General features: G+C 37.0%; 4 protein-coding genes and 1 long non-coding RNA gene across 5 annotated transcripts; 4 read left to right on the top strand and 1 right to left on the bottom strand.

Moving 5' to 3' along the window:
- Window positions 1–264: 264 nt before the first annotated feature.
- On the bottom strand, window positions 265–1,362 carry LOC137712370 (uncharacterized). Its single transcript, XM_068451458.1, has one exon. The coding sequence runs from the start codon at window positions 1,360–1,362 to the stop codon at window positions 265–267; it is 1,098 nt and encodes a 365-aa protein (XP_068307559.1).
- On the top strand, window positions 1,361–2,866 carry LOC137712368 (uncharacterized). Its single transcript, XM_068451457.1, has 3 exons — window positions 1,361–1,461; window positions 2,162–2,419; window positions 2,626–2,866. Exons 1-3 carry the CDS (start codon window positions 1,361–1,363, stop codon window positions 2,864–2,866), a joined length of 600 nt encoding a protein of 199 aa, XP_068307558.1.
- A 2,420-nt stretch (window positions 2,867–5,286) lies between these two features.
- On the top strand, window positions 5,287–7,898 carry LOC137712539 (uncharacterized). Its single transcript, XR_011065230.1, has 2 exons — window positions 5,287–5,462; window positions 7,583–7,898. It is a non-coding gene; the product is annotated as an uncharacterized lncRNA (long non-coding RNA).
- Window positions 7,899–13,977: 6,079 nt separating this feature from the next.
- LOC137713125 (E3 ubiquitin-protein ligase SIS3-like) lies at window positions 13,978–17,254 on the top strand. The gene is made up of 10 exons (XM_068452384.1): window positions 13,978–14,238; window positions 14,343–14,381; window positions 14,477–14,543; window positions 14,623–14,696; window positions 14,803–14,941; window positions 15,030–15,122; window positions 15,247–15,312; window positions 15,578–15,697; window positions 16,229–16,342; window positions 16,648–17,254. The coding sequence occupies exons 1-10, from the start codon at window positions 14,210–14,212 to the stop codon at window positions 17,056–17,058; spliced, it is 1,152 nt and encodes a 383-aa protein (XP_068308485.1). The 5' UTR covers window positions 13,978–14,209; the 3' UTR covers window positions 17,059–17,254.
- A 1,464-nt stretch (window positions 17,255–18,718) lies between these two features.
- LOC137712748 (protein EXECUTER 2, chloroplastic-like) lies at window positions 18,719–24,509 on the top strand. The gene is made up of 11 exons (XM_068451899.1): window positions 18,719–19,219; window positions 20,099–20,215; window positions 20,301–20,366; window positions 20,916–21,022; window positions 21,093–21,174; window positions 21,281–21,979; window positions 22,462–22,588; window positions 22,670–22,836; window positions 22,945–23,019; window positions 23,533–23,625; window positions 23,769–24,509. The coding sequence occupies exons 1-11, from the start codon at window positions 18,872–18,874 to the stop codon at window positions 23,868–23,870; spliced, it is 1,983 nt and encodes a 660-aa protein (XP_068308000.1). The 5' UTR covers window positions 18,719–18,871; the 3' UTR covers window positions 23,871–24,509.
- The last annotated feature ends 16 nt before the right edge of the window (window positions 24,510–24,525 follow it).

Genomic DNA, 24,525 nt, shown 5'->3' with positions numbered 1-24,525 from the left:
AAGTGTTTTTAGGGAAAATAAGAGCTAATAAATGTTAAATAAACTCATCACTTTAACCATACTAAAATTTAATAAATTAAGACTTCTATACAATAATATATTCATTTGAAAGTTTGAAGGCTAGAACCTAAAAGCAGACTATAAAATTCTTACTTAAATTACATAGCTTTACGTAGGCAACGAAAAAAATTGAGCATTTGATTTGGTAGTAATAATTTTAACTTAACCCACCAACCTAATAATTCCTGGCTCTGCCGTTGCATCTCATCCCTGTTGCTGCTTGTAGAGGTCTCCCTTCCGTTTAGGAAGTGGCGTCGGCCACCATGGGTGCAGATATGGAAAGACAACTCGTCGTTGTAGAACATGATCATAAGTGAGCTCAGTTTTCCAAACCACTTTTACCGTTTTTGCGCCAATGTTATACATAACAACGTATCCAGATAATTGTAGATATAAGATATCCTCATTATTTGGGTCAAAACCGAACGTCCTTACCTTTTTCTCCTTCGATTCCATGGTCAATGGATTTTGCGAAATCATCCAGTCCAGGGAAACTCTGCCTACTAAATACCAATATTTGCCAGCGTTATTGGCCTCTTCATCTTCCAAGTACTCCCAAACACTCAGAAAAATTGGACAGTTTCGATTTTGAGTGAACTGGCACATTCGCATACAATATCCTTTTCGAGATCTTGCTTTAATGGAATCTAGGATTTCAAAATATGAATGGATGGGAGTGATGAACTGATCATCTTGAGGCCTACGAATGCAATGCCATTTAAGATGTTCAATATCCAAATCGATCGCCCAGCCAGCGTTAAAGTTCCACCAATATAGATTTCCATTGAAAGCAACCGCTGTGCGATTCAAACTACTAAGTGAAAATCCTATTTTGTATAAGAAAATTTGTTCCATCCATTTACCAGTCTCGGAAGTGAAAATCTCGAGCTTTATTTCCAAAGGCGGCGGCAAGGATGAATGAGTTAATCGTACGATCGTGTACCTCCTCTCAACGTTAAGTTGGAATGTATTACTTTTTTCCTTTCGGCTATCATTGCCATCTTCTCTGCATTCCTTCTTATAGTAGTAGGGTTCGCAGATGAATCCGACCCACGCTTCCTCTTGGCAGCATTGATGAGAAAGGGAAGGAATGGCGTCCCATTGCTTGGTGGATGGATTGCAGACGTAGTAGTCTGAACTAGTCTTGGCTGCGCAGCATAATACTAAGTCCCGACATGCCGCTACTACAATTGGTTCCTTGTCTGGTGTGTCGACAGGCCTTTGAAAACAAGGGAGGAAACTCAAAGAGAAGCTGCGGGGGCGGCCTTGGTTTTCCGGCATCAGAAGAGGCTGCTCGGACATGGTAAAGAAATCCCTCGCATCTTTTGGATTCGTGAAGATCAAAGTAGTTGGCTCCGGGGTCTGCTTTTCATCCTGGACACACAAAAAGCATAAACGAAAGTAATCATCAGAGAGGAGACTGAACCAATGCTTGGAAACACACCTGCATCGAACTGCGGATTCGTGGGGGAGTCGACAAAGGATTTCCACCAATACAAAATCAGGGAGATCATCAATATACAACATGAGCTTTATCGTTTGATCGATGTAGTTGTGATTGTGCAGATTGCTTGATTGCTAATGGCTCTTATTAATATATAGTGTGTTTGTGATCCTGGTCATATTTGGAAAGATATCCGTTATGAAATAGGATGATGAAGAACAATCAAATTAGAATGCAAATTGGAAACCAACTAATAGGATTACATTATTTATTGATTAGGCTAAACTAGATCCAAACGATTCGTCAAATCCTAATTCAATAAAAATTCTTCTTTTGTGGGATGTGGTTTGTATTGCTATTTGTCACCAAAGCTGGAATTTTTTTACCCCATATTAGCCTTACTAGTGACTAAGTGATATATCATATATGATGTTTAGGGTAGACTACTTGTAATTTTCACGCTCTCGTTTTCTCTTTCTTGATTCTATTTCCATTTATTCAATCTAACGGCTAAAAATAAAGGGAGAAGTGCAGAGGAGAAAAATGAGTGTGAAAATTATTTCCGGTGATGCTAATGTATAACCATGGTGCTATTACATTAGTTGGTTGTTGAGTATTCTTTTGACTCTTGGTTTTTTGGGTGAATGGAATTGGAAGGTATTTTCTGGTGAGGGCAGGGCAGTCTGAGTATGAGAGCATAGGAGTAATCAACACAAATCCGGTTGTGAAAACTTCTGTCGATAAGGAGTTGTCGGAGAAAGGAAAGAAGCAGGCAGTGAGGTCAGCTTTCAATTTGAGGGAAATGGGAGCTTGTGACAAGGACTGTTGGTTATGGCCTTCTCTCACCCAGAGAGCTTACCAGGCTGCAGAGATGATTGCAGCCGTTAATGGGGTCAGTCGAAGGTGCGCAAGTTAGTAATTGCGAACTATGAACTCTAGCGCTTCATTTGGCACCAAATTAGTCCAAATTTACTAAAAAGACTGATTAAAACCGCTTCCTGACAACCTAAAATGCTTATGAATGTAGTTGACAAAAAACCCAAAGCGCTTTTTGGGTGCTCCTATAGGAAGCACTAGGACTTTAATATAATTTTCGACTAGTCATTGACAAGCATGATTAGTAATTTTGTTAATGCACCGCAGGTATATGCATCAGACACTCTTTCTACCGCAATCAAGCCTCCCCCTATCGATGATGGAACCACAAACGAGAGCGTCTCAGACATATTCATTCGGGTGATACAGCTCATGTCCAAACTCAAGACTCAGTATTCTGAAGACACTGTGACCATTGTCTCACCAGATTCAGAAAATTTGACAGTCCTTCAAGCTGGTATAACTGGACTTGACTTGCGCAGGTAACTCGAGACTCTCTTCCTTAACGCGATCACTATCGTCATAACAAGAATCTGTGATTATTATGCCTGAACTTCACCGGGCTTGCAGGAGGCTTGTATCTCATTTGGTTAAGAGCATTCACTCTTGCACAGTTGCATTCGACGTCCTGGATTCAACTCTCCCCTCCCCAATTTCGCTCACATAAACTAAAGTACTGCTCTAGGGTTGTGATTCCAGACAATTCAGTGATAGAAATCCGATTATGATTCCTCACATCAGTTAAATTCCCCTCATTCCGATCCCGGATTAGTAAACCCCTCCACTCATTGTGAGGATTATTGTGATGAAGTGAATTGAGTTCACTTTGTTTATTTTTATTTTCTTTGCATTACTTTTTTTTCTTTCAGTATTAGGTTCCTATCAGGGAGGAAGGGAGTGGTGGTGGTGGTGGCTAGTGAGGAGGCGAGGAGTAGCACTTGGAGTAGTGTTGATGAAGATAATGGTGTTGGGAGGAGAGGAACATACGAAGACGGAAATGAAGGGTATGACGAGGAAGGAAATGGCAAATGATGTGACGGTGCTGTACAATGAATCAATTGACTGATGTGAACCGAACCATAAGTAAAAGAAATGCAGGCACTATAAACCTAAACCAGATATGCAGAGCAGCACCATGCTTACACAAAGCAGCATATCTACAAGGCGACTAGAACGGCTAAATCTCTAAACTGGTGAACAATTAATTCGACAAGCATGAGGTTTAAAAAAGGTTAACCGAATTTGAGTTGAGTTCTTCATCAAATGAACCAATAAATTATCCAACAACAACTAGAATGGCTAAATCTCGTAATGGTAAAACTAAAATTTGACAAGCATGAGGTCATAAAAAAAGTGAGTCTTTCTCATAGTAGTAAGTGGGTTATTGATCTTATTATAACTTAAGAGAGTTTTGTTTTGTTTTAGCTATTTTAAGAGTATGATTAAGTTGCCCTAATTCTTGATAGTTTTGATGTGCGAGTTTGTCATTTCTTATGCATTACTGTACTTGTTTATCGTGTCAGTGAGTTATATTGTAGTTGTATCGTATGTAGTCTGTCATTTCTTGTGCATTATTGTACTTGTTTATCGTGTTAGCAAGTTATAGTGTTATTTTATAGTCTCATGCTAGTGACGTGGAGAAAAACACATCGCTTAATTATTGAGACACCACGACAACAATATACATGTTACATGTAATTCTTTATCCACTAAGAGCATCCCCAGTGAGGGGCTCTATATGAGGTTGGAAAAGTGGTGGATATAGCCATTTTTAGATCTTTCATGAATCTTTGGAGATTTATAAAAGAATATCTCCCAATTAGAGACTATTTCTTTGGGCTCTATATGGGGCTTTATATATTTATTTATCTAGTAATTTGATTATCCGATAATTTTTTTTTGTGTGTTAACTTTCTTGAGTTGATTTTTGAACGTGCTATCTTTTTTTTTATTTTTTAATTTTTTTATGAACCTTTCAACCCAAAAAAGTTCAAATTGTGACAAAATTAGATTTTATCACTAATGAACTGTTTGTTAGATTAGATTCTCTTCTCTCAATCTTACCCGTTGAAAGATACAAACCACAACTTCGCCCTCTGAAATAATTTGATTTTCGCATACAACACAACAATTTACCTAGTACCAATTGGTAAATTAGTATCCCACAATTATGAAAAAAGATTATTTGAAAATTTCACCCACCATTGACCATGAACGTTAAATCAATTGAAATTATAATTCTTATGAATTTTAAAACAATAATTTATTAGCCAAATTGCAAGAAAATATGTAAGAAAAAAGAATTTAAAAAAAGAATAAAGGAGAGTATAAGTATATTTGCAAGTGGATGGAGAGTGATAGAATTTTGCTCACATGAGTTGCTATTTTTTTTGTGGGACCCACTGTTTTTGGGGCTAAATGAAGCCCAATTTTATGCTACCCAATACGGGAAGTTACTAGCCTTAGTGGTGGATCTAGCCCTATTTTTCTGCTCATTAGGAATGATATTTCTCAATAAAGCTTGAAATATAGTAGCCTCATCTATCTTCTATATATATAAAGGGAGAAGGCCAAATAGGTAAAGCATTTCAAAATGCCAAGAAAGCCCTTTTGTTTTCTTCATAACCAAACCCAAAACATTTCAAAAAATGAGGATAAACTGGTAAAAAACATAACAGAGTATAAAATTATCTTAAAAAAAAAAAGCAAATTAAAAAAATACCCATCTTAACTATAACAATTGACAACCGCCAGATGAAAATACTTGCACTTCAAATTCATTTTGACCCTTGGATTAATCCTCCCACAAATACTGCATTGTGTCTTTTCGAAAGAAATAAACGTAAAAATAAAAAAATAAAAAACACTCCACGAAAGAGTAGAACTCTCAAACACCACATCTAATCGCAACGGTTGTCAACACATGAGGAGATGGAACCGCCATCTACTACACATTCTATAGTGAACAGCAGGTCATACATCGGGAGAAACGAACCCACTTTCGTCTTCCGCACAAACCCCTCTTCTTTGTGTTTTTTCAAAGTTCCGTCGGCATCCACACTCGATTTAGACAAGATTTCAGGTGATTTTTCCTAAATTCCTTCGCTTTTTGTCTTTACAATCAATTTCGATTGGATTATTATTGTTGGGTTTTCAATTAGAAAAAAACCTAAAATGAAGTATGAGATTTCAAATGCCGGGGCATTTGCGATTCTTTGTCCTAACAAACAACTTGGGTTTTGCATAGTGTGATTCTTCAGTTATTAGAGATTCCAAATTTTTAGAAAACGGAGTTTTTTAAATCCTCTCAAAGTAGTAGGATTTGGAAATGAACTCTACTAGAGAAGTAATTCATTGTGTTCAAATTTCACTCGGTAAGTTTAGTTTCATATTACCTTTGGTAGTTTATTTGTAGTCGTGCAGAAATCAAGGAGAAGACAACGAGGGGGAGGGAGAAAAAGACAAATAGATATATTGACAAAGACTCTTCCTCTACATCGACTGATTCTTATTGCATATAACTTTCAATCTTGGATTCTCCATGATCTCTGCATTCTTTTCCAATGGTTGTCCACCATTAACCAAATTCATTTTTCCTTCTATTTTCATGTATGATTGTTGGTTATTTTCTTTTGAGTGAAAAACTTGGATTTGTTTCTTCTCTATGTAAGTGTCTTTATGTTTCCCCTTGCATTCGTTATATTCCAATGAAGCCCGTTGGTGAGGTTCATATGCTTACAAGGAAACTCTTGGCTCTGGGGAGTTTTTGTTTATATTAATCCATTTTCCAATTATTTATCGTGCTTTTTCCATCTTTTGCTGCTTCAGGCAAAAAAAATGCACAGTGCAAAGCTTCCTGTAAGGCTATAAGAATCTAGACAAATTGTGATTGTTCTATCAATTAATGGAATTTTCTTCTACATTTGATTTTGCTTTCAATTCTTCTTTTTATTTTAATGAAATTTCTAATCTTCCTTTAATCATGAGTACCTAATCGATTTCCCTTTCCGTTTTTTATCCGCCATTTTCTCTAATTTTGTTCATCAAGATGTGGTCTGCATTTTCTCTTTTCCATTGTATTTGAAATTCACTAATTCAACCTCAAATGTTTGTCATATTCATCTCACATATATAAGCAATGTGTAGATCTTTCACCGAAGAGTTTGACAACGACTGTTGTATAGGATAAATACGCAGGTCAGTCGTGGAATTTCTTCTACTTTTGATTCTTTTTTTTTTTTCCTAACCACCTTTCATAAGTGGAATTTCTTCTCTTCATTTTTCCAGTTTTGTTGAATTTATTTTCTGTTCACGTCTTTCCTTTCGTTCACAAGTTGATTATTTCTGTTGGGTTCTTAATATGGATGAGTTGGTTGTGCTTATAACATATTAGCCAAAATGTTTAATGTAATATGAAGTTATTGTGGTTTTGGCATTCTTTAATTCCCTCCAAATGGAGTTAATTTCAATTATATTGCACATTTGAGGTTTTTTCTTATTACAACAATGTCTGCTTAATTTCAAAATGGTTTCTTAAATTTTTTGACAATTGGCATTTGTACATCACTTTAGGGTCGATCAAGTGCACAGTAATTGCTTAATTTCAATTGATTTTTTTTAGTGTGATTTCTTTTAGCTTATGTTTTCTCTTGGTTGTTTTTACTGCACATTTGGGTTTTTCAATTGCAGGATCATCCACTTTTAGCTTCCTTTTTTTGTTTTTTTCTTCTGGTTAATTGAGTTAATTCCTCCTCCATATAGGAAAAGATTGCCCATTCATATACTCTTAAGGTTCTTCTTCTTTTTATTATTTCCATTTGGTAGATACTGTATCATGCTTTAGAATTTGAAAAAAACAGAGTAAAGATTCTGTACATTTGAGAACTCTTTTGTATTTATTGTGTTAATATTATTGTAGACAAAAGCATTATAGTACGTAGTTACTGTAAACTCTTCTTCGAAGAGGTTCTTCTTTCAATTGTTTAGATTTTGGTAACAAAAGCTAATTTAAACAGCTCCAAATGTCCACGAAATGCAAAGTAACGGGTTTTACATTTGATATTATGTTTGATTGAGCTTCTGGTCAATCTAATTGGATATGACTCTTTTTTTTTTCCTTACTTTTTGTCAATGTATGTATTTAAATACTACAAACAATTTGCACTTCAACTCATATTTTCATTTCAAACACTTCTTTTGCAGCTATGGAAACAAGCATTAATATTGTGGTAAATTTGAATTGACACAGCAGTTTCATGTGGAATGGGAAAGTGTGACATATATGTCAAGAAAAAAGTAGATATTACGCTACGAAGCCATACACCCTATGAACTCATCTTTAGCAACTTTGAATAAGATAAACTATTCAAATAGATTTGATAGAAGTGATTCGGATATGTGGTACTGTAAGGAAAAGAGGATGGATATGTATTCTTAGTCTTCAGCTTAATGTCATAGATTAATTGTTTAGTTTGTTCTCTAACACTATTATTTGGTTCTTACTGTATTTCTTCCTTTATTTCTTACTATATTTATTCCTTGGAAGAGACAATGTATTCATTTGATTCAGTTGAGGATGACACAAGAAATTTGTATCAGCCAGAGTTCTTGAATTCAATCTCACTTGGTGGTTTACCTCCACACAAGTTAACTCTGAAAAGAGATGCTCCAATCATGCTTTTAAGATATATTGGTCTGAAATTGGAATTGTGTAATGGTACAAGATTATTGTGTCGTGGTTCTTACTGAAATCTTATTGATGTTGAAGTTCTAACTGGACAATTTCCTGGATCTAGAGTTTGCTTACTAAGAATTCCTCTTAAAAGTACTGGTATTGCTGGGCTTCCATTTGAACTTACAAGAAAGCAGTTTCCAGTGAAACTAAGTTTCTCTATCACTACGAACAAATCTCAAGGTCAGACAATACCACATGTAGGCGTTTACCTTCCATATCACATCTTCAGTCATGGACAATTATATGTGGCTTTATCTAGAGGGTCTTAAAATCAACCACAACCGTGTTAGTAAAAAATGGCTCCATAGTAGGCCAAGAAGGTGTATTTACACGGAATGTGGTATACAAAGAAGTCTTGCTTCATTCCAACTAATTATGGTGATTTCTAATAGGTAACAACTTTATTAATGATAACCTTTTAATATGCATTTCTCACTTATCAATTAACTCTTTTTATTTGATTTTTAATTTTCTTACTATCGTTTGTAGATTGGCAATGAAAATTTGGAGCCTCAATCATGAACAAATGGGTGGAAATTGCAGCATTGATGTCAATATGTAAATTTTCTTTTCAAAAGAAATAGTGACATATAGACTTCATGGGTATTGTGAATAATGTATATATTGTGATGTAGGTTTTATATTTTGACATTTAAGTTGTTTTGTATTTTGTTACGAGTACTAAATATTTTCATCTACTCTTTTTTTTATTTACATCTACTTACTATTGTTCATGAATTTTATTTAGGAACTTGCATCCAAAATCCCAAGTTGTTTGACAATTGTATGAATAACATTTAAATCATTATGTTACACAAAGTGAAAACGAAAAATATGACAACTTTTTAGGACTTGCATGGTAAAGAAAAAGTTCCTCTTTACATAATACATTTAAAATATATCTTGACAATTACAATAAAAAAAATTAATGCAATACACCTTTAGGGGCGCGTAGCGCCCATTATGCAAAAATTAACGTGCGTGCTGAGAGGCTAATAAAGGATAAAGCCCCCATTGGGAATGCTCTAACTCACTATATAGAAGTAAGAAGGACCATTTCTATGAAATTGAATAACCTAACCTTCCATGCAGGGAAAAACACCACCCACCTAACCTATCCTAACCAAACCACGAAAGAGTTTTTAGTGTGTCTGGAACACAGCTCAGTACACTAAGTCTAATAATACAATTGGTTAGAAATTTGAAAAAAATATTTCCAACCAATTGTATTATGACACTTAGTGTACCATACCATATTCTCGGCACACTTAAAAATTTCTCCCTAACCACCACCCACCTCTATGAAATTGAATAACCTAATTTAACCACCCACCTCTCTCCTTTCTCCTTCCAATCCCTCTTTATAAAGTCGGTCTATCTTTGCACTCTTGAAATTTCTGTAGCAATCCCTCCCAGCTCTCTCTCATATAACCTAGGGAAATACTCTAAAATGGGATAATTTTTTAATCTTGGGACAAAAATAGAACAAACCGGTCATGCACAAGCCATGCACACCACACACAAAGTCAAAATTACTAAATACCCACATATAAATGGGTTATTTGCTCCCATTTTTTTTATTTCTCTCTCTATTCTCTGTCTCCTTCCCTATCTCTCTTATCTCTCTTTCTCCCTCACGCACTCTCTCTCCCCTTTTCACTATGCATACACGGTGCACTATTGTCCCGACCAACATCGTCCAAATCGAAGCCATCACCAATTTCATCTCGTCCTCACGGGTCTAAAACACCTAACCTTGTCACAAATTTTATCCCTGATCGTTGGGATCGAAGCTTAAGCAAGTCGCGAGTTTTCCGACTATTTTTCGGCAACACAGTAAAAAACTGAGGCTCAAGACCACCACTACTGGACTTGCATCGAGGGTGGGAACAAAACCCAGTCATTAAATGTCACGCCCTGATCCCGACATACGCCCACGAAGAATTCCATTTAATACAATAGTGGCAATTTTGTTCTTTTACTTATCGAAAAAATATACGCCGTAAATATGAAAGCGTCAAAGCTATGAATATGATGCGAAATTTTAAATAGTGAAATCCGGGGACGGGATTTCACATCTTTCCCCCATTAAAAAAAATTTCGTCCTCGAAATTTCCTGATAACGAAACACAGAATGGTGTTCACACTTCATCGATTTTCAGATTAAGCCATCCTTAAGTTCGATAGTTCTGAACTTCAATTCACCATGCAAGAATAACCACAAACATAGCCATATCATCAAAGACAATACCAATTCCATGAAACAATTATTAACATCCACAGGTAAAGGTACTTAGACCTAATACCTAAGCTCTGATACCACCAAAAGTTGTCACGACCCGATCCCGACATATGTCCACGAAGAATTCCGTTTAATACAATAGGGGCAATTTTGTCCTTTTACTTATCAAAAAAATAAACGCCGTAAATATGAAAGCATCAAAACTATGAATATGAATACGAAGTACGAGATACAAAATTTTATATAGTGAAATCCGGGGACGAGATTTCACATTAAATGTTGGTGTTTTGTTGGATGAATTTTTCAGGATTTGTCCACTGTATGTACACAACATGCACATGATATGCTCACATATCTGAGCCAACCTAAAAACACAGATGAATTAATACTTAGAAGTTAAATTAGGGTTTGTGTTTCATGTTGAGGCCTATGGGTTGTGGAATAAATTTCAAGTTTTGACGTGCCACAAAACTGGGATGGAATAATTTCTGGTTCAAGTGTCCAATTGTAGAAATTTGTGAAAATTTCTTTGTAATGTGCATGTGGTGTTGCATATGATGTGCATGGCTACATCTTAATATGTGAAGTGGGAATGTTCACTAATTATGATGCACGTATGTTGTTCTAAAATTTAGCGAGTATGACCACAACCTAATTGGCCTCGGCGAAAAAAAATTTAAGAAAAAGCTTAGAGGATGTTAAAGATCTTGCATGCCCATGAAATAACGACAACGAGTATCATGTTTTCCATGTGAACGGCTAAGCGGTGATTGATGTACATAACAAGACTTTTCAAACTACCACTATAACCTTATATACATAACATTTATATTTTAATTGTATCTATTATACCAATAGGTAGCCGTTAAAGTTTCTTATTAATGCAAAAAGAAGCTCGCTGCTCGATCTCCAATTCTGTGCATATCATGTGCATGTTATGTACATATGATATGATGTGGTGTGCATATAGTGTATATGGTGGTGACGTCGCAGGTGATGACGTCATTTTTTATATTTCGAAAAGAGAGCTGTGAGCTCTGGGTTTTTGGAGTTAAAATATTATTATGAAGTTAGCCATGCACACCATATGCATACTACATGCACAATACAGAAAAAATTTCACAAATTTATGTAATTGGACACGTGAACCAGAAATTGTTCCATCCCAGTTTTATAGCACGTCAAAACTTGAAAATTATTCCACAACCCATAAGCCCCAACATGAAACACAAGCCCTAATTTAACTTCTAAGTATTAATTTATCTGGATTTTTGAGTTAGCTCAGATTTGTGAGCATATCATGTGCATGTCATGTACATACAGAGGGCAAATCCTGAAAATTCATCCAACAAAACATCAACATTTAATGACTGGGCTTTGTTCCCACCCTCGATGCAAGTCCATTAGTGGTGGTCTCGAGCCTCAGTTGTTTGCCGTGTTGCCGAAAAATGACCTGAAAACTTGCGTCCTGCTTGAGTTTCAATCCCAACGATCGGGGATGAGATTCGTGACAAGGCTAGATGTTTTGGACTCGTGAGGATGAGATGAAATTGGTGGTGGCTTCGATTTGGATGGTGTGGGTCGTGATAACAGTGCACCGTGTGTGCACAATGAGAAGGGGAGAGAGAGTGCATGAGGGAGAAAGTGAGAGAAAAAGGAGAGGGAGGGAGAGAGAGTAGAGAGAGAAAAATTAGGAAATGGGAGCAAATAATCCAGTTATATACAAGGGCAATTAATTCATTTCAAGGTGTAGGAAAATCTTATTTCTGTCCGATTTTTGTGCATGACGTATGGATATTTGAAATGTCTTATTTATGTCCCAAGATTAAGAAACTGTCCTATTTCTGGGTATTTCCCTATAACCTAATGGTTTCCTCTCCAAGCTCTCTCCCATCAAACCTAATGATTCCTCTCACCCGCATAAAGATCAAGAGTTTGTGTCTCTTTTAAATCCATTTTAACAGAAAAGTTAACGGAGGTCTAACATTGCAACGAATTTGTAAGATAAGGTATGACATTGCAATGTTTAAAACATGATGTATGATATTGTGGTTCAATTTATAGTTAAGGTAGTTTTGTGTAATTTACCCAAAATTATACAATGTTTGACTTTTGCATGAATAACATATAAATAATTATTTTACGCAAGGGTAATGTTAGGAGACCAAAATTTAAATCAGATTTACAAACTAAATGATGTGGTTGTGGATGATTTAATTATTAATTAAGTGTCGATTAACGTGTTTATTTTTTTTATTGGTAATACATCATTTGATTTGCAAATTTGGCTTATAAATTGAGTAAAGCTAATGATACTAAATTTGTAAACTCAATGATATAGAAGTTAATAACTAAATTATTAATTAAGCGTTGATAAATATGCTTATTTTTTATTAGTATCATTTAGTTTGAAAATTTTGTTTACAATTTAGTCGTCCTAGCATTACTCTTATAAATTTGGTCTTTCTAGCATTATCCTTACACAAAATTATAACAAAAAATATGAGACTTTAGCCGCTCGTGATGGAATGTAGCATGCTTTGCAGCATAACTGGCAATGTATGATTCTAGAGAGTGACGTGTTGTAGGCAGATGGGGCGTTGAGGGGGAGCCAAATGTACAATCGCAATTCAGGGCCCCTAAATTTTTGCCATCTAACATCATGTAATAATGTTCTATATTTATATATAAAAAAAAAATTGTTTTTATTCGCACTTTAAACCGCATTGTGCACTCCTTATAAGTAAAAACTTGGAGTACAATGAGATATTTTGAGTGTCAATAATAACATCCTGAAAAACGGCAATTTCTTAATTTTATTATATAACAACGTTATACATTCAAGTGAAACTTTAAAGTTGGAGCTTTGATATTTTTTTTCTTTTCATGTTTGGCTGTTTAAGATAAAACTGCTTTTGATTATTTAGTGAATGTTATGTTTGTGGCTCTTTTTTACTTATCATTAAGAACATTTGTAAATATGCAATCAATGAGTGCTAAAGTTTGTTTTTATTTTTTTTTATTTTTTGAACAAACAATACTATCTATGTTAAGAGGGTGGGGGAGTGGGATAAGCTTGATAATGGGCTAACAATAATGTAGTTCAAATTTGCTTTTGGTGAGAATTGAACATAAGACCTCTCACTTACAAGTGAAGAAGAATATCACTAAACCGTAGTATTAAGTGGCTTTGTTTTAATTTAAGTGAATGTTGTCTAGTATCAATATATTGTCATACTTTTTTAAAACAACTATCTTAAGGAAGACCCATTTGATAAATTTCGTACAGAATCCCTAAAATCTCAGAGACGGACTTAGTTGTAGGTGGTTCTTTCTGTTGGCAGCCCTCACAATGGTTCTTCCGTCTTTGATTTATTAATTGAGGGCGTTAAAGCTAGTTCGCAGGGTTTTGAAGCCTCACAAGTGTAACTTCTAGTTTTCAATAGTTGTTTGTTGTGGAGCTCCGGAGGTAATCCATGACATCTCCTCAGTGATTGTATGCTTTCGTAATATTTTAAATAAAATCACTATAGTTTCCGTATATAAAATAAATAAATAAAAACTCTGAAAATTTAGGCGCGTGCGGATATGATAGTTGGAAGAAAGTCAGCATTTGTCACAGCAGTCCTTCTCCCTCACCGTCACTCTCACCGCTTCATACTCTCTCTGTCTCTCTCTGTCTCATCGGTCTCTTTCTTGCTCGCCAGCTTTGTTCCGTCCGGAATCTCCCTCCTCTCATCTCAGTCTCTTCGTACGCAAACTTGCAAGCATTTCTCTCTTCAAATGACCACCGTCGGATCTTGGAATTCGCCGTCCTCTGCGTAGCGTTCTTCCGCACAGCTTTTCCTCCGCCATGGCCGTCCGAGGCGTCGATTTCAAGTGGTAACTCATCTTTCTTTCTTTCTTTGTTTCCACCCGCCTCTCGATTACTGCCTGTGGGTTCTAAGGATTTTGAAGTCGAATTTTCGATTGTTTTGCACTTGCAGGTACGATGGGTTCTTCTTGTCGATGATCGCGACGAGTGTGTATCCTTTAATTTTATCTAAATTTGGGTTTCTAATTTCGTATCGGAATCCCAATTTTCCCAATTGTTCGTTTTCTTTAACGGTTTGGGTAACAGAGTGATTGTTGCAATTAATTGGAAGCGTTACCATACTTGTACATTCCCGTTGCACATATGGATCGTGGTAGGTATATATATATTATCTGAATTCCCAGCAAGTTTGATATGGGATTGTTTAGATATGTGTTTGGCTTTAATGTCAGGTTGATTACACTGCTGTGTTTGTTTTTCGGATGCTGATGTTTGTGGATAATGGGCTTGCCTCTGGAATGGGTTTGTAAGTCCATATCTTTAGTTAATGTTTCCCTGGTACTTTGTTCGATTTGTGTAGTTTGAATGGTTCCAAAACCGTGTTCTTCCCCTTCGAATTGTTATGGTATTAGGGATCTTGGGTGGCAGCAAAGATATGCTCGTTTCTGCGGAAGAGTAGTGGTCCTTTCGATTCTTTCTCTGTTGCTCTATCCATTTCTTTGGACTTGGACAGTAATCGGTACGCTGTGGTTTCAAAAATCGAAGGACTGTGTAAGTTATATATCTTAGTTCTTGGCAGAATAGTGGTGTTTAAAGTTTAAACAATAGTGGCGGTGCTAATGCATTTTAATGCTTGCAGTTGCCTGAAAATGGTCACAAATGGGGTTTTCTCATTTGGTTGCTTTTTAGCTACTGTGCACTACTCTGCGTTTCTTGCATGTCGCTTGGGAAGGTTAGTGGTGCCTTGTGTCCTTGTCCATCTTTTAGACTCAACCAGGACTTTATTCTATGTGAGCTCATTAGAAAATCATATTCAGAGATGTTCTAATCCTCGTTTTGGAACCCCTCTATTTCAGTGGTTGACACGAAGAGAGGCACACTTATTGCGTGCTCAACAAGGGATTCCTGTGTCAGAATATGGGGTAAATCCTGAGACGTTCTTTTTCCCCTTCACGGAAGTGTTTCTTATTGTAATATTTATGAATGTATACCCTTAGTGTTTTGTTCCTTAATTTAGCTTATGCTAGTATTGCTCTTGTACCAGATAGACAATATATGACAATGCTGTTTTGACCATGTAATTCGCCCACTTGCTGTTGATTGCACATTAGCGTTCAAGGCTCTTTTATTCTGTGTTGATCCACTTCTTCCTATCATTCCTAGTAATGATTTCTCCTCATTGTTAAGGTTTTGGTTGATATGATTCGGGTGCCAGATTGGGCATTTGAAGCTGCCGGTCAAGAAACAAGAGGGATGGGCCAAGATACTGCTGCATACCAACCTGGACTTTACTTGACTCAAGCACAGGTAACCCCCCACCCCAAAATTCTCCTGCTGAGGAAATTGCTTAATTGCCCTTAGATTCATGGCTTGTTCAGTTTTGTGTCTAATTGTTATCTTCACCCTTTTTACAACATATTATGTGTAATATAAAAAAATTATATGCGGCTGTTTTATTGAATTCATGATAGTAGTTACTCAAGCTATTTAAGCAGTAGCATTTTGGATGAATTCTATGCTTAAAGCATTGGCAAAAGCAATGTCTAGAAGATTAGGGATTCTAGTGGGTGTTGCTGACACGTATGCCTGTGTGTATATATATACTTGTTACTCTGTCTCAAACTCTCAAGTACACTTGGACTTTAGAGGCCTAGTATAAAAGTGTTTATTAATTGTTGTGCTTTACTGGTGATAAGGGGACATACTAAAAAGAAAAATTAACCTCTTCAATGGCAGTCCTTTTTTTTCCAGTGTGAATTATTCGTTGTCTATGTCAATTCACTATTGATATTTTATTTCTGGGTTCTGATGGTTGACGTTCTTATCTTGGTGTTGCAGAGAGAAGCAGTGGAAGCACTTATTCAGGAGCTTCCAAAGTTCAGACTGAAGGCTGTTCCAACTGATTGCAGTGAATGTCCAATCTGCTTGGAAGAGTTTCATGTAGGCAACGAGGTAAATTTTTTATGAATACCTATCCTACTTTAAACACCACATTGATCTGAATTATTCCATGCTTCTCGGGTAGAAGTCAAATCTTTGTTTATATAAGAATTGGATCAATGGACCCCTTTTGTGGCTCCCTGTAAAATGTTGAGAGGATTTTAAGAAAATAGGAACCGAGTGCATAGCTTATCGTTTAAGCAATGCAGATGACTTCTCCAATTTTATGAACAGATTGCCCATACATATTTTTACCTTCTGATAATGCCTCAGTTATTACAAAGTTCAACAACAGATTCTTACAGGAAGTTCTGCAGGTTCGCGGCCTGCCTTGCGCTCACAATTTTCATGTAGAATGCATTGATGAGTGGCTTCGACTGAATGTGAAATGTCCCAGATGCCGTTGCTCAGTCTTCCCAAATCTTGACCTTAGTGCTATATCCAATCTCCGTCCTGACTCTGAGCGTTCGTCTCTCAGTGTGTTGACAGCCAACCGGTATGTGAGAATCCGACCTGACAGTCAGAGGCATTTGTTGAGGTTGCAGGAAGCATTCCGCCCAGTTCGTACTGAAAATGCAGGTGCAGGCAATGAGGCAGACACTTCTTTGGAAACTTCTGAGGAAGGGGGTATTGCTCTCTCATCTACTCGGGATCTTTCGAGCCCAAGGCCGGTCCCTTCCGCTGAACGTATTGTCGTTGTCGAGTCCCCCTCACAGCAACAACAATAGGGGTTCCTTCCTGGTTTACATTTTCTAAATTTTAACTGAATTTTCTAACCCATATGCTGAGGGAAGGCGTTAACGGTATAGATCTGTGTACCTCGCCATCGGTCAGCATGCTTTTGCAATCGCTGTTGCTTACTGAAAGTCTCAAGGCTTTTTGCCATGGTTTGTCATTGTAATGATGGATATACATATTCATGGATATGAGAACTGGATATGATCGGTTAACCAATGCAGCTACCTCTGTTTCATGAAATTTTCCTCTTCTTGAGGGCTCGCATGAAACGGCGACGCCAAGTTGCCGGTGTACAAAACCAATCATATTGTTCTATATAAGAAAGCTAAAACACACGGCGAAGCCTGATAGGTTCAGGACACTGCCGCTTTTAGCATGAGTGCCGCTTTTAGCAGTTTCCGTTTCATGCAAGTCTTTTCTTTCTCTTCTCATTCGAAGGATTAATTGATTTGAAGGGGGTCCTTGGCCCTCGTGGAGATTACAAGCCAAGTGGCAGTACACGTGGCGTATTTTTGCAGCCGTCTTAACGTACGTGTGTAAACCTAACTTTTGTGATAATTTATTAATTTGTAGTCCACTCATCCAATTTTGACAAACAATCACGGCTGTATGTTTTGGGAAATGAATCATTTCAGGATCATTCCTCCTAATTCGTCAAATTAGTGGATTTGTGTTATTGAAATTTGATCTAACGGCTATAAATAAGGATTTACTTTAAAAGTTATAATAACATTAACCGTTAGATCAAATTTTAATAATGTGAATTCACTGTTTTAGTGGATTAGGAGAAAATGATCAGAAGAGGATCCCCTTCCTATGTCTTGTTGGCACATCTAACATGTGGCAACGGGCAGAGAGAAGTGGATGGGTCAAAAGATTGATTCTTGGGTTGGCACATCTAACATGTGGCAGCCGGCAGAGAGAAGTGGATGGGTCAAAAGATTGATTCTTGGGTTGAAAGAGAGGATCCTCGTCGGATCTTCTTTGTGAGGATTTTGGGAATCCACTAATCACATCCGTTCATTATACATTATGCATGTATTCAATTTTAAATAAAAAAATTACAATAACTTTTTACCGCATGATGTACAATAAACGGATGTGATGTGAGGATTCTTGAGATCCTCACAAAGATGATCCGGCGAGGATCCTCACTCGGGTTGAAAGATGCACATTCTTATCATATAGAAACAATTTTTTTCAACTCATCTAATGACAAGTTTACAAAAGACTAAACAAATCTAACCAAAATTTAACCCGTTGCTCGACACCCTATTTATCATCATTAGACGGGTTCAAATTTTGAGATTTATCCATTGTATAGATTTCGAAAATTAAACTCATTTAACAATAATAAATAAGGAGAACAACATCACCATTACTTGATGGCGATGAACAAAAACATTCCCTTCCGTTTGCAAAAAGAGAGGTAATGCTAGGTGCTAAATTTATATACAAATTTTGTAAATTAAATAATATGAAAATTGGTAACTAAATTATTAATTATCAATTAACGTATTTATTTCTTATTAATAACATATTATTTTATAAATTTGATTTAAAATTTTCATCACTGAGAAAGAAAACCCACAAATCTGTGGGCCTGAGTTGCCTGTGATTGCAAAACTTTTAAGGCGGCGATTATAAGATTTCTATCCATATATCTCTTCCAGTCTTCATCTTCGTCACCAACTGCGACAACGCAAAAAACTCGGAAGATATTCATTTCTCTAATTCCCCACAAAATACACCACACAGATAATTGTGGGGAAGAGAAAGAACCAGAGAGAAAACCAGAGAGAGATGGCGGTGGCCAATGGGTGGGGCGTGGGACAAGCAATCCCACTGCCTCAATTCGGACCCAATTGCTGCTCCGGCTTCTTACCCAACACCAGGTCCAAATTCAACACTTCCAATAACAATCTGAGCGTTGTTCTAAGTTGGGGCTGCTCTGTCCAGACCAATCTCTCACCTTCTTCGTCTTCGAGTAGTAGCAGGAGTCGAAAGAGCTCGAATTTGTGCTGCCGGTGCAGTGAGAGCAACAGTTACAGTGAGGACTGTATTGGGTCGTCTTTGGAATGGGATTGGAATCGGTGGAGCCGCCATTTCTCCGAGGTCGAACAGGCCGAGAGCTTCGTCTCTGTTCTCAAGGTATGTGGGTTTTGTGTACTTTTTTGCTCGGTTGCTAATTGCATCGAAGTTTCAGTTTTTGTCAGTAGTATTGTTTGGGCAGAAATGCTAGTTCTCTAGAAGAATTATGCTCATCAGAGCTTTTACTAGAAGTACTTTTATCAGAATCAAGTTATGTCAAACGTAGTAAGAAGCGCTTTTGGTTTTGGATAATTGTTTCTTAATTTATTTGGAATTCTGTTACTTTTCAATGTACAGTTTCCAGTTGCTGAATATTAGTTATGTTTACTAATCTATTAGTTGAATTGCCAAGTTCCTAAATCCAAACGTAAGCTGAATTTATTTGAAGTTCGTAGCCTTTGATTGTTATATATCATTGATCATGCTCATTAATTTCTTCTTCGTTGAGCGTATAATTATTTAAATCCGTCTACCTTTTGCTACCATTTCTCATGGTTTTATAGAACATTATTCACCCCTTTGGACCTTGTTTCAAGACAGCTGCGAAACGTCAAAACAAATTTTGGAACTTGGTTCTTGAGAAATTTAAGATTTACTTTGCATTGTTTGATTTACATGAGAAATTTGGGAAGACGTGGAGAGTTTGTTCCCCTGTTCTCGGTAGATTAGCAAGTTTTCTTTAAGTTGCTAAATTGTCAAATGGCAGTCAGTGATGGACCGATGGTACAAAATTTGCTCCATCTACCATTTCTTACTTTCTGTTGAACCATGTACCAGTGCAAATATTGTAATTTTTTCTGGAGTCTCGGTTGCTTGGGTCTGTTCACTGTGCATACAACCATGTACCAGTACAAAGAATCATACGCAACTGAACATAACCACACGTACACAAATTACAAGCATTTTCATTTTTGTTTTATGGCATGATGCTATAAGCAGTTTCAACTTGAAGATGCAATTGAGAAGGAAGATTTCCAGGAAGCTACAAAACTGAAAGTGTCTATTTCAGAAGCTACATCAAACGACACTGTTACTGAGATCATGTCACAATTGAAGGTTAGTTGAGCATTTATGCTTTTGTAATTGTGTACTTGCTCACATCAATGTCTGTTTGTTTACCTGGTGTGTTGTATGTTTGCAGAATGCGATTGAGGAAGAGCGTTACCGTGATGCTTCAAGGTTGTGTAGACACACAGGAAGCGGACTGGTAATCTTCCCACATGCTACTGGCTTATATATTATCTTCCAATTTCTAACAGCATGGCTTCGCAACTCAATTTTATTTGTTGGCTGAAATAGCCAGCTTTTACTCTTTTTTTCTTTTCACGCTTAGTTGAAATACTGAAGTATTTCAATTGGAAGAAATTAGATATATCAGGTCATCCTTTGTACATGAATTTTATTGGCAGTCATGGAAGTTTTGGTGGGACTCCAAAAAGTGTTGAGGGGACGAAATTATTACATTTATGATTTATCATATAATACACCTTTGTTGGAGGCAGCTTCTACCATCACCTACATCCTGCTGCCTTCCAGTTTTATCCTACGCATGATAAAGCCTTTTTCTTTTCCTTTTTTGTCGAAAAAAGATGAGTTTACCTTTGGCTCTTGAAGCATGAGTCAGAGATATGTGCCTAGTTTGTTTTTTCCTGGCATCTTTAAGATATGTGAATTTTATTGATAGGCCTTATTAATTAGGCCTGCTTTGTGGTAAATTTTCGCTGTGTCCTTTAAATGGGTCTCTCTGTATCTGCAGGTAGGTTGGTGGGTTGGGTACCCAAAAGATTCAGATGATCCTTTTGGAAGGCTAATACGAATAACTCCTGGTGTGGGCAGATTTATTGGGAGGAGTTACAGTCCAAGGTAAGATCTTTTGGGTTTTGATTTGTTTTTCATCTACTGGAGAAAACTACTGATTTGTTATTTGTTGCAGACAGTTGGTTGAAGCATCACCGGGAAGTCCCCTATTTGAAATTTTTGTGGTAAAAAATGGTGATGGGACATACGTTATGCAGGTAAATACAGATCTTTCAAACGAACTATCTTTCACCTGTCTAATGCAGTTTGTGTAAAACTCTCTTTCCCTCCCTCTCTGGTCTTCTGATATCATATCTGTTGCAGGTAGTGTACTTACACCTACCCAAAGGTAGTTCAACAAACTCCGCTGTTACACCATCCAAACCTGAAAAAGGCTCATCCACTTCCGAACTTGAGAGTGCAACCGTAGTAGATGTACAGAAAAATGAAGGCAAGGCAGAGAGTAGCGAGGTGAAGGGCATTAATATTGAGGGAGCAACTGAGGAGGGGATAAAAAGTGTTTTAAATTTTCTTAAGACAAAAATTCCAGGACTGAAAGTTAAAGTCATGGATGTTGATATTGCCAAGGAAGTGAGAGAGGATGACAATTCTGTGAACCAATTGAAGCAAGAAAATAGTGACTCGTCAGATTCTGATGAGAATTCTGAAGACGAAGTGGATAATTTGGATGAAATTCAGTCTGACGAGGTCACTCTAGGAGAAGGTAGTGATACCATAGAAGATGAAAGGGATTTGGATATGAAACTTTTTATTGGTGGGGTTGTACATAATAATGAGGATGTTCCTACCAAGGATGAGTATGTGCGTCGGCCTGCTGAAATCAAAGATGTGGAGAAAGATTCTTTTGTGTTGCACATTCCAGGGAGAAGCCTCGATCACAACACGGGAGAAAGTAAGGAATCTAAGTTCAAGGTGGCAGCTCTAGCAGCTAAAAGTGCCGCTGAGCTCATGCCTTCTGAGGTTGCCAAGGCATTTTTTAATTCTGACAAGCTTTCTTCAAAGGTCAGTTGAACTTCTACGCCATCAGGAAAATATGATATGGAGATTGCACATACTAAAAAACTGACTCTTCCAGTTGGTAAAATGTGATTGGGTTCATGAATAGAATCATCTGAGTTGGATACTTTTGTTGTACATGGTAGACTCATGGAAAACAAGGGTTTAGAATTTGGATTTTCCAAAGACTACCCTTTTCTATCATTTTTAGATTTAGTATTTCTAGGAAGTTTGTGTCATGTCTATAGTTTGGCTCAGCTATAAATTTTGAGGGCAAAATGAAAGTTTCGGGTTTGTTTTTAAATTTAGATAACTGGTGGAAGGTTTTTGCAGTTTTAGATCTATATTTTAGAAGAGACTGATACTAGACAGTTAAGATTTAAAAATTTCCCTAAATTCTCATTTCTTCTGGGCCTCAATATTAAGTTTTTGTTGACAGTGGTGTGAATCGCTCATAGTGCGTAACTTTCCTTTAAATTTATAAACAGATGACACGAAATATGCGTGAAGTAGTCAAGTTTGCCGTTAATCAAGCTCAGAAGCGGAATAGATTATCTGAGTATACAAAGTTTAGTCGCCTCAACACCTTAAGAGGAGATTTGGATCCATTTGAAGGTCAGTTTTCTTATCCTCCACATTTTACTTTTTTTACTTAAAAGGACAATCTTCTGAGGAGTTCTTCTGTTTAAAGTACAGGCCTGTATGTTGGTGCATTTGGCCCTTATGGGAAGGAGGTAGTGCAACTCAGGCGTAAGTACGGGCACTGGAATAGCTCAGAAGGCAAAGAATCTGCAGATATGGAGTTCTTCGAATATGTTGAGGCAGTTAAACTAACTGGGGACCTGAATGTTCCTGCTGGCCAGGTTTATAGCTTTCTAAATCTTGTGATACCATGATACTTGCTCTGTGAAACCACATGTTCACTGTATGTAGCATGTGTTGTACTAAACTCTGATTTTTTTCATATCCAGGTGACATTTCGTGCTAAAATTGGGAAAGGGAACCGCCAATCTAACCGTGGATTGTATCCAGATGAATTAGGAGTGGTAATGATACGTTGAACGGTGTCTGCATATGTGCATGTGTTTGGTGTGTGTGATAGTTTTCTTTTATACAGTTCTAAGACCAAAAACTCAAGGAAGCTTGTTTTTCTCAGTACCATGGTAACTAGCAGATCAAGTTGTGCCTAAAAGTTTTAGAAAACCCTGTCTGCTCTTTTCTGCATAAAACAGCTAGAAAATTTTCGCTTTTGTTAGTTGAAAATCCCCTCTGGCGTGTACAATTGTGGATACCATTTTTCTTATTAGGGGCATTTCTAAAGTACCATATACATACTATAAGATCATGAGCCCTGTGCTGGTGCTTCATGTTTCGTGAAGTAACACGTTGATTTCTCCTGATACCATTTCAAACCACACAAGGAACTGTGTGAAGAAAAAGTTCCATATACCCTATTTTGGCATTATAATAAATTACAGATTGAACTAAAGAACGTCTTTTAGGCTGCAACAAAATGAAATTCTGGATATATGCTGCCGACTAAGTGTTCATTTATCCAGGTTGCAAGTTACAAAGGACAAGGAAGAATAGCAGAGTTTGGGTTCCAGAATCCACGGTGGGTTGAAGGAGAACTTCTCCAACTCAGTAACAAGGTGAATAAACCACCAGTTCAGTATGCCTACTAGCTTTTCTTCTTTATACAATCGGAATAACCAAAACTCTCAAAAGAACCGGCCTCGTATTTATTTTCTCTCATTTCCCTTCTTTTGCTTGATGTTTGTAACTTGGTGTGCAGGGCATTGGACCATATGTCAAAAGTGCAGATCTTGGTTTTCTTTACATCGTCCCCGAGCAAAGTTTCCTTGTACTGTTCAACCGCCTGAAACTACCAGAATGAACCACTGATTCCCAATCTGTTCGAGTTTTCACCACTTCGATATGGCAAGCAAAGATGTAAGAGAAGAGTTCTTTAAGTGTATCGTATCTGAGCAAATACATATAGCCGGTTGATTCCCAATCTGTTCGATTTTTACCCCGTTGTAACTCCATGAGCTGTATATCATTTTTGCTGACCGAATATATACACGACCGGTACTGAAACTACAACGAGGCTCCGAGTCATGAGCATTTCCGGACACTGCTAGGCTTCCTCTGCATCGACTGTTAATATGTTCTTCTCTACAGACGGTTTGTTATCATGACTAGTTGATGAAATAGTTAATGGAAACTCATCAATCATCAGAGTAGCAAGTCTTAAGAAATCAGTATACCATGAAAAGTTGATTGCGAAATATCCTGTGGCTTGAAAACAAAGGTATTGGTGCTTTCTTTTTTTGTTAATTTTATCACCAAAACCATTGTGATTGGTCGTTTTTCAAATTTTCATGCATACTTTCAAAATAGTGTTCAAGCGTAACTATCAAACGTGATCTTTCTTGATGATTTTGACTGACAAGTTATTAACATAGCATGTTGGGCTGTCTGACAACGGAAGGATATTATCAATTATTTATCGTATAAGTGCGTTTTATTCTTATGAATGGTATTCGGAG

The sequence above is a fragment of the Pyrus communis genome, chromosome 13 (genome assembly GCF_963583255.1).
Source record: "Pyrus communis chromosome 13, drPyrComm1.1, whole genome shotgun sequence".
In the NCBI taxonomy this organism is placed as follows: Eukaryota; Viridiplantae; Streptophyta; class Magnoliopsida; order Rosales; family Rosaceae; genus Pyrus; species Pyrus communis.
This window is presented reverse-complemented; position numbering and strand designations above follow the sequence as displayed.

Excerpts from the sequence above, each read along its gene's own strand:
- LOC137712370 (XM_068451458.1), bottom strand. The coding sequence starts at position 1,362 with ATGTCCGAGCAGCCTCTTCTGATGCCGGAAAACCAAGGCCGCCCCCGC.
- LOC137712748 (XM_068451899.1), top strand. The coding sequence starts at position 18,872 with ATGGCGGTGGCCAATGGGTGGGGCGTGGGACAAGCAATCCCACTGCCT. Across the intron at positions 20,216-20,300 it reads AGATCATGTCACAATTGAAG|AATGCGATTGAGGAAGAGCG; the intron begins GTTAGTTGAGCA and ends GTATGTTTGCAG. Across the intron at positions 20,367-20,915 it reads GACACACAGGAAGCGGACTG|GTAGGTTGGTGGGTTGGGTA; the intron begins GTAATCTTCCCA and ends CTGTATCTGCAG.
- LOC137712368 (XM_068451457.1), top strand. The coding sequence starts at position 1,361 with ATGGTAAAGAAATCCCTCGCATCTTTTGGATTCGTGAAGATCAAAGTA. Across the intron at positions 1,462-2,161 it reads CACAAAAAGCATAAACGAAA|GTATTTTCTGGTGAGGGCAG; the intron begins GTAATCATCAGA and ends TGGAATTGGAAG. Across the intron at positions 2,420-2,625 it reads AGTCGAAGGTGCGCAAGTTA|TAATTTTGTTAATGCACCGC; the intron begins GTAATTGCGAAC and ends AAGCATGATTAG.
- LOC137713125 (XM_068452384.1), top strand. The coding sequence starts at position 14,210 with ATGGCCGTCCGAGGCGTCGATTTCAAGTG. Across the intron at positions 15,123-15,246 it reads CTTGCATGTCGCTTGGGAAG|TGGTTGACACGAAGAGAGGC; the intron begins GTTAGTGGTGCC and ends CCTCTATTTCAG. Across the intron at positions 15,313-15,577 it reads TTCCTGTGTCAGAATATGGG|GTTTTGGTTGATATGATTCG; the intron begins GTAAATCCTGAG and ends CTCATTGTTAAG.